Source organism: Gambusia affinis, linkage group LG15, assembly GCF_019740435.1.
Source record: "Gambusia affinis linkage group LG15, SWU_Gaff_1.0, whole genome shotgun sequence".
NCBI lineage: Eukaryota > Metazoa > Chordata > Actinopteri > Cyprinodontiformes > Poeciliidae > Gambusia > Gambusia affinis.
The window spans coordinates 198184-207904 of record NC_057882.1 but is presented as its reverse complement, the minus strand read 5'-3'; the positions used below and the strand labels follow the sequence as shown (position 1 = coordinate 207904).

Here is a 9721-nt window from a genome sequence, read left to right as displayed (position 1 = left end):
TTATAGTGCTCAGCAATTTTCACCAGTTGTTCTCTAGAACACTGCTCCAAAAGACACTGGCCAGCTGCCTCCACTTCCAATCAGAACCAATCAGAAGCTCCAAAATAGGGATTTCAACCCAAAGGAAAGGCCTTGGGCCGTAACACATGATATCAATAACATATTTTTTGAGGAATACCTGGAATATGATGTGATGAAAACTTTTCATTACAAAGATATTGTATTGTATCAAAAGATGACTTCACCAGGTCAAGAAGGACTCATTTACGATGCGTAAATGAGTCCTTCTTGACCTGGTGAAGTCATCTTTTGATACAATACAATATCTTAGAGGGTTAATGTGGAATTTTCTATTAGTTAGATAAGATGATAACCAGCCCAATGCAGAGCCAAGGATACCAGACAGAACATTCAGCTTGTTCAGCACAGTTGCATGGTCAACAATATCAAAGGCGGCACTGAGGTCCAGCAGGACCAACACAGAACATTTTCATTCATCAGCGGCCATTCAAAGACGATTGTGAAATTTTACCAAATGAGATTCAGTGGATTACTCCTTTAGAATACTTTAATACAGAGCTATATCAATACAATAAATTGAACTGAACAGAGGTCAGGTAAGAAATTAGAAAATATTTATTATTTAAAGATTTTGTGGCACTAGTTTCATTTATTTAACCTGAGAGAAAAGAAAATAGGAAAAGCAGATGGAAGACCTGCAGTAAATGATCCAGAGCTGGGAACTGAACTCAGGAAGCTGCTTTGAGAACTAAAAACCTTTCAATATGGCCAGCTCTATCACTGGGATCCCAAATGAGGGTTCTCAGTGATAGAACTCTACTAATATCAAATTACTAATATCACTTCAGGTGATATTTAACATAAAGTTCTGAGAACTTTAAATTATACTTAAAGTTATACATTTCATCAACAATATGAACTGCATAAAGCTTAAGTTTTAACAATTAGTATTGAAAACAATAAATTTTAGCATAAATTAAATGCTAAAATTAAATTAAACTTGTCCATAAATTTAATAACAGTAAATAATTTGCAGAACATCAGAACAACAATAAAGGACAACTAGCACAATGTTGTTACAAAATGTATGTATTTGTTACCAATGGAAGTACATAAAACACATGTATTAAATATATTATTTACTACACACCACTAATCTATACCTTACCTTTGTATACCAATATTTATCTAGTACTTAACTGACTTTCTCCTGATTCTTTTACTTTAATGTTTAGACTATCAGCAGGGGAGGATAAGGTTCAGTTTATCCTCAAATACCTTAAAACTATTTTTCAAGAAAGAAAAGAGTTATAACTGAGTAAAATAATTGGTATTTGTAGGACATCTTTTTTTTAATTCTTGACAGAAAATATCGACTCAAAGCATAGCATGACTGTTGACACCAAAGATTGTTTAATATTAGAGGAAATAGATTTTCTAAATGCTGCACAATGAAACGTTTAATCCAATCCAGTATTTCTTAATGAATGGCAGTGAAATACCTTGTAATAAATGCAGATTAAATATTGGTTTTCACATGACTCAAGAAATGCAATGAACTCTACATATAGTAATTCTGAGCTGAGTACAAGAGATAAGGGTTGAGTTTAGAATTTGCTGATGAAAGTGAGCTGTTCTCATGGGCCTGTCGGCGATAGTAGCGACGGAGCGCAGGACTGGTTGGATGGTGTTGCCTCACATGAAGGAAGTACTCATCAGGCCGACTAGAGGTATAGCCACAGTCCTCACATACAAAGATCTTAGAGCGTCTTTGCCGGTATGCATAGTGCTGGTGAACACCGTGAATCTTTCTCATATGGGACTCCAGCGAGCAACGTTGTGTGAAAGCTTTCTCACACAGCTCACATTTGTAGGGACGGATACCTGCAGAAGGGAGGAGAATAAAGAATAAAAAGTAGTAGTAAGTTAGTGTAACCCACGTTAACATAGCCCTCACTAAATAAAAGCCTTTTCATAAAAATAGCTATAAAATGCATGAATAGGAGATTAATAAATGAATAACTAGAGAATAAATAGGTTTTAAAATAGTTAAGAATATAAAAAATAATAATTACAGACGTTGATTTGAAGCACAGGTTATTCGATCTGGATTGTTTCTGTTGCGTTTTATTGTTTTTCCTTTTGTTTTGTTTTTTTTTTTAAACCACATTCAATATTCATTATTACAGTGTATGATGAAATGTAAACATTTCTGTTGGGTTTAAAATAGAAACAAGAAATGATTAAAATAGGAAATTAAAAACTTATCCTCTTGAAAAAATACTAAGTAACTCAAATAGACTTAAAAGATAAAAAACTAAATCAAAGTACATTAGCAGTATTAACTGGAAATTAAATAACCTTGGTTGAATAAATAGTATCCTTTAATACCTGACATTAGGATTAAATTTCAAAACAGGGATTAAATAAAATATTCTGAAAGAAACAGGAAAACTATTTTAGATTGAATTTTCTGTCCTTGTATTTCAACTGTTTGTAATATTGTTGTGTTCTTTTTTTTTTTTTTAACAAATAATAAGCTGGCAGTTTAAACTTATTTTCTGGTCTGTGGTCATTAATACACCTATACATTTCACTTCTGGCGTCGCCGAACCTGGTACTGGTCTTATTGTCTGTTCTATTAACTGTAATCACATCGTGAGTGTTATACTGGGTCGTAAAATATTTCTTCTCCTCAATCTGAGGGTTATCAATGCACACTGTGGACTATAGAAGATAGTACAATGATTCCTAGAAACATAACCATCAATGAATGGATTCCATATCATACAGGACTATAGCATCTGATCCAGAAAAAAAAGGCTGTGATAATTTGAAAAAGTTCTTTCTTGACCTTGATTTTCAAATGTAGTTTGTGCATAACTTTTTCACAAAATTAACTTGTGAATTTCCCCCAAAAAGGTCAGATAGACATTTTGCAGCAAAAATCTAGAATATAGAGTTCCAATAATAATGTGATTTATCTTGTCAACCAAAAAGTTGCATCTTAGTTAACTTAGGACAGTGTCCAGATTTAACGAGCTCCAAGCTTGCGACTTTTCCTCCATCCCCTGTCCAGCACTCCTGAATTTGCTTAAAGCTCTCCCTCAGTTGGAGAGTGAGGAGGTTCCTCCATCTCTTCCCCAGTGTTAGTATTTATTTAAATGTGTTCACACAATGTATTTATAATTTCACTCTTTTGTGTTTATTGCATTAGGTTGTTTACTGTTATGGGTGCACACATTTAGTACACACCTTTTGTTTATTTTAATTATTAACTGCTTTGTTTTGCTGAGTTTAAAGGACTGGCTGAGGGAGAAGACTGTTTGAAAGACAAACCAGGAAGTGGAACAAACCATCAGGCTGCTGGAAGCAGGAGACCTGATGTTAAAGAACCTGCCTCTCTATTAATAGCATAATTCCTTAAACATTGTTGGTGTTGGGCTGTTTTGTTTTTACAGTTGTGTTGTAGTCAAAATATGTTGGTTTAAATTAGTTGTTTATGTTTATACATTGTTTGTCTTTGTCTCATCTCCCATCCCTCCTCGTTTGTGTAGGCTAACCTTTGTGTTTAAATTCCCCTGTGTGTTCATTGTGTGAAGTCAGTTTTTGGTTTGGTATCCTGAGTTAGGTACGCTTTAGTTGAATTATTTTGGGATATTTTTGAGAGTTGATGTTGGATGTCTTTTCTGAAGAATATTTGGAAAAATAAATTTAAACTATTTTTTTATATATGCCAGAGGCAATTTTGCAGCTGCAGTATCACAAAGTCATATTGTGACAGAGGATGTTCTCAATTACAACTCTGTAAATGTTTCTGAGCAGCTGAGGGTAGAGTTCAACACTTTCCTGAAGAAGAAGAGTCTTTGTTGGTCCTTCTTCTCCAGAAAAGACATGTGTGACAAAGACAGGTCAGAGGTCATGTGGATGCCCAAGAATTTGATGTTACACACAAACTCCCCCTTTGATGATGAGAGGTGAGCAAAGTCTGAAGTTAAAAAATAAAACTGCATTGAGCAAGGATTAAATTATCAGCATTTATTCAAGCTTCATCCCTTTCACGTCATCACAAAAAGGAAAATTTACCAATACAACAAATGTTACAAAATCTGGATGTTTTAATATAACTGTTTTCTTTAATTGGTCTTCTGTTTCATCGTTATTTGAAGCTGTGAACTCCAGACGGTGAACCATATGTTCTATAACTTTCCTACATATTTTCTCATTCTGTGTGAAGAGAACATAAATTATATTTATATAAGCAATTGACATCTCTAACCTGTGTGTGTTCGCATGTGCCTCTTGAGGTCAAAGGTGTCATTGAATCCTTTGCCACAGAATCGACAGGGGTGTCTCTTTACAAGACTGTGGCATTTGAGGTGGCGTGTCAACATGCGCTGCAGGGGAAAGATTTTGTGGCACAGTGAGCACCCAAAATCACCCGACACAGGCGTACTGCGAGGGCGGGCCTGCAAGAGAAACACTCATTTAAGAAAGTTGATTACAGACATTTACAGGATTCATTTTCTGTTATTATGAAGAATTGGAACTATATTCCATTGAGTTTTACTGTATAGTGATTGCAAAGGTCTCTGTTTTCTGCGCGTTTCACTGGTGGAGCAGATTTATTCATTAAACATGGATTTAGAGAAAATAGGTTTATAGTTGATGTATTTAGAAAGAACACCTGTCCAAGGTTGTATCAGGCCTTGAGCAAAATCTAGCTTAGGGGCCCTTCTTGCTTCTAAAAACAGATTCTTTGTTAGATTTAGTGAAATCTGGGACTAGTTTAATTGGATAACCTAAAAAGAAATAAGTTATAATTCCAGTTTACTAATTTGTATTTGTGAACAAACAGATCTCAAACTCAAAGATTAAACTCATAGCATCAGACTGTAGGTATGGTGACAAAACAATCTAATTATGAATATTGTTCTTTGAACTTTTACAAAGGAAACTTGAAAGCTCCTTAAAATCTTACATTTAAATGTTCAAATTTAGCAGCATTGATATTCTCAATAAACAAATGTTACATTTATATCTCTGCAATTTGTGTTAAAATATTAGCATTTATTGGTCCCTAAAGCCCTGGAGGGCCACATGGAGCCACTGACCTAATTTGGATTAAACAGAAGTGCAAATAATTAATATTCATTTTAATTGTATTTTTTATTATTATTTATTGTTTTTAAGACTTTATAGTTGTGGGTTTAGATAGCATTTCACTGACAATGTTTTCCCAATAACATAACATAACCAGTAATATTTTTCCATTTCCTGTCAACATAACATCTTCTAAATACAAAACCCCGGTGGACCACCTCGATGCCCCGACCACTGGGCTCAATAGGTTTTCTGGAGGAAACCCTGCAAGGTTTTAGTAACTTGACAAATTTGAATTTAGTCAGGTTACAGGGTTAGGGTATCTATGCTAATTTTGTGATAGGCCAACACATTAAGTAGGAAAAAAGCCATGCATGCGAGTCATACAAACATCTGGCCAAAGATTCTCACTTGGATGTACTGTATGTCTCAGGGCCGTGCAGAGACCTTTGGAGGGGCAGGGGCTCAAATTTAAAAAAGGGGCACATTGAACAAAAACTCAGTACAACAATATAGCAACAACCCATATTAATCAATAATCTAACTGGATCCTACTATATCATTGCCATCATCCGGGGAAATGCGAAGCAAATATAATCTATATTTTCCCCAACAGGTATAAAGTTTCTGTTTCTGCTGCTGACAGTCCTGGAGGTCTGAGTTGATCTGAGATTGTGGCTGTTAAACAGACCAGAGGAGAGAAAGTCTCTGGTTATAAAGTTATGAAATAAGCTAATTTGCTGCCATTTTACTAATTAAGCCCTAATAATATCTATTTAACCTCTAGAACAGGGATGGGCAATCCTGGTCCTCGAGGGCTGGTGTCCTGCAACTCTTAAATGTCTCCCTGGTCCAACACACCTGAATCCAACAGCTGAATCACCTCCCAAGTGCAGTCAGGTTCTTCAGAGTCCTGCTAATGACCTCATTATTTGACTCAGGTATGTGGAAGTAGAGACACATCTAAAAGTTGCAGGAGACCGGCCCTCGAGGACTAGGATTGCCCATCCCTGCTCTAGAACAACCTGACTGCAGACTGATTTATAGATCCAATAAGCTCAAAGGGGTTAACTCTGTATAATAGTTTGATGTTAGCAATTCTGAAATCTAGAATAATAAGATTGGAATGTCAAGGCAAAGAAAACTCAGTAACTGCTGGTTGGGGCCATTCAGGGACCTCCAGACACTCAGGGGCCCCTAGAAATTGTAAGACAGGCCATAGATCTAAACCTGTAGCATCATTTATAGAGAATAACAACGTTTCAAAATTTTATTTAATGCATTCAGCTGAGAAAAATAAATAGTACATTTAGGATTTTATTAGGAAGTTTACTTTGTAAAAGTTTAAAGAATCATCTTGATAGTTTGATTGTTGTTACCATGGCTACAATATGGTGTAATCTTTGTGTTTGAATTGGGTTTGTTCACAAATACATCATAGCAAATAACCAATAATCAGTGATTGATTTTAAACTCTGCCAATAAACCTGGTCTCCCTCTCACAGATTCACCTTATCAATATTTAAACATGTTAGTGATGCTGAGGTTCTTAGTAGGATGGTTCTGGAGGGAGGGGGGTTCTGTCTAAGGCCCCATATTACCTTGGGCCGGCCCTGCATGAGCAGCTGCTGCAAAGCACATCTCTGGAATCTACCTGGAATCCCCCTGTCAGTCCCCCGATGCTTTGGAGACATTTTGATTCATTTCATTGTGGCATGTTTGGCTTTTTGCTGCGGTTCTAGTTATTGCTACAATATTTTCTCTGATGTTTATTTTGTGAATTCAGCCCAAATGCTCTGGGCCGAATCTTACTTTAACACTTGAGGTTCTGCAATAACTTCTACAGCCGCGAACCTCCAGCCCAGATCCCGTCAGCAGCGGCTTTAAACCGCCTGGTAGAAACGTTAAGGAGAAGCAGAGCAAACAGTCAGCAGGTGGTACCACCCGGGGGGTACCGGGTGGTAACGGGGGGTAACGGGGGGTACTGGGGCTTTGAGCTGCGTTGTGACTTGCGGTGGACCGACTCAAGCTGCCTGCAGTGAATCAGGCTTTTAGCAGAATGATGAAGTTAAAGTCAGAAGTTTTCTCTGCAGCTGAAGTATTTCTGTGTTTAGGGACGAGGCGGATTTTGTCCCTCTATTGCAAGAACGATTATAAAAATATACAGTTTTTTTAACGTCAACATCAGACCTACGTTTTTATTCACAAACCAATGTATAAAAAATATTCTTGCCCATAATTTGATAGTTAGAGGACACAGATCCTCCCCCTCCTCCTCACCATGGACCCGGTGTGTGAACAACATGGAGGCTCTGGGAGTCATTATTAGACTGAGGGCAGCCAGATTAGTTTATTTTGCTAACTTATATTTAGCAAAATATTATTGCTGAGGGGCACAAACAGGCTTCTGACATACAGATTAGAAATAAAACATTTAAAAAAAATTTTTTTTTGAAAATTTTTTTTTTTTTAAAAAAGGGCATTAGGGGCATCACGGATAAAAAGGGCAGGGGCTCAAACCCCCTTCGCCCCCCCCCCCCCCTCTGCACGTGCCTGGTATGTCTGGACTTTGACTGGGCCATTAAACAACATGAACAGAGAATACTTTGATCTCCCCTGTAGTGCTGGCTGCATGGCTAGGGTGGCAGTTCTACTGAGTTATGAAATTCTGCCACAGTCTTACCGTAAGTCTTTTGCAGCCTCTCCCAACCTTCTCTTAGCATTACCTTGTGTTTGTCTCTGTTTAGCAGCTAAACAGCTGTGGAGTTTATTTAACACTTTATTTATCTGTATGGTACATTCTTTGGGAGAGTCATTAAGCTTCTAAGTAAATAGGAGCTTGGTATGTAAATGCCAGTGGTTTCCAGATTTACTGACAACTTAATTACTAGTCAAGTGACTGTATCACCAACTTTTTCTGGCCATGTTAATTTTGTGCTGTAAACAAAAAAAATCTTAGTAGATGCAGCATGTTGGCTTTCAGTGTTTTCTTCTTCCTAGTTGCACTGAATTAAATCTAAAAAGTGTTGTAGTGCTGCTGGCTGCCACACAGTGTTAAACGTTATACACTGTCCTAATGAAATGGATCTCTTTCTTACACTCTTTCAAGTTTTGTAAGAATAGAAAAAGGAACTCCTAATGCCTGCGTCAGACTGGTGACCTGTCCAGGGTGACCCCGCCTCTCGCCCGGAACGCAGCTGGAGATAGGAACCAGCAACCCTCCTGACCCCATTAGGGACGAAGGGTAAACAGAAAATGGATGGATGGATGAACTCCTAATGCTCAAAGCCGAACCCTTCTTCTGAGTTGTGCCTCCATGCTGGTTTTGCATGTAAATGAGAATTCTCCAGCTTGCTGGCATGAGCCTGTTTTCCTCTGACCATCTGATATGTAAATAACAGCACAGGCTTTTTAATTTACATGAACCAAGGTTTGATCAGTTAATGTGCTAAAATAAAGTTAGTTTTTTTTGTATAAAGCCTCACATTGAACTGGTGATTTAATTGACGTGACTGAGCTTGTAAATGAATCTGAATCTGACAAACAACTTCATAAATGTTGTAGTTTGTCCTTAACTACAAGAGTGCTAAAATGGGGATTGGTTCCTTTGTCACATTTAAATTTGACTTGGATGTCAAAGATCTTTTTTGATAGATTCAAATTTCTTTCTCTCTTAATGTGCATTTATGTTTTTCCAATAACAAAAAGTTCTTATTCAATTTTTGCTAGTTAGGACAACATTCTTAATACAGTGAAGGTAAAACAAAAAGTTGGTTTAAACAATAAGACTGACAATACCTTTGCTCTGCCGATGGAAGCTAATGCGGCTGGAAAACCGAAAGGCCCCATTTTTGACCAGCTTCTGATTTCTGATCCTTGGTCCCCTGATCCTGTGGAAGATACTGGGACTCTAACTTCCACTGTTGTCCCACTTCCTGCAATCTGTTCTAAGTGATTCCCTGTGAGGGGCTGTTGGATGTCATGATTGAATATTATTTTCTCCATAGTATTTTCTGTCACTGAAAAATAAGATTTAAGAAAACATTTGTTTAGAATTAAACAACTGAGCCAAGTTAAATCCATACTGCAATAAAATCAGAACAAAAATATATGCATCTTACGTATAGTATTGTCCTCTTTCCATTGGTGCTGTTCTGGTTCTTTCCATTGCCATGCACCGCAGGCACTGCGCTTTTTCTTCACAAGAAAAGATCTTGGCATTTCTTTCTTTTGTTTATTCTTAAAATGTACACTCTGATGTTGAAAATTGAAATAGCTGGTGAGATCTGTTACTCACTAACATGTATATCCCCCTTCACAACTACAGTTTTATTCCTAGACAATCTGCAAGTGAAACATCCCAGTAAAATCACAGGAAAAATTTGCATTCTCTCTTGACAGAATGGTGGAGAGAGAATGGCAGGGGTGGGTGTGGGAGGCTGTTGCAGGAGACTTTCTGTGTAGACAGTCATACACCTGTGATGACTGTGCATATCCGCCATTTTAACCGGTCTTCCAATGGATTTGCATGTCAGGTACTGAGTATCCGGGGAGCTTCTCATTCAAGTAGCTTTTGACATGCAAATTGAAGTTCTGG

General features: G+C 37.2%; 1 protein-coding gene across 2 annotated transcripts; it reads right to left on the bottom strand.

Moving 5' to 3' along the window:
• Positions 1-1174: 1174 nt before the first annotated feature.
• Positions 1175-9420, bottom strand: zgc:171929 (uncharacterized protein LOC100124596 homolog). 2 transcript variants are annotated; one of them, XM_044140705.1, is made up of 4 exons: positions 9246-9420; positions 8923-9143; positions 4301-4490; positions 1175-1905 (listed from the first exon to the last, which is right to left on the bottom strand). In XM_044140705.1, exons 1-4 carry the CDS (start codon positions 9343-9345, stop codon positions 1583-1585), a joined length of 834 nt encoding a protein of 277 aa, XP_043996640.1. In that variant the 5' UTR covers positions 9346-9420; the 3' UTR covers positions 1175-1582. The 2 variants fall into 2 exon arrangements, with proteins under 2 accessions (XP_043996640.1, XP_043996641.1); XM_044140706.1 differs by lacking the exons at positions 8923-9143; positions 9246-9420 and adding an exon at positions 5906-5939.
• Positions 9421-9721: the final 301 nt, after the last annotated feature.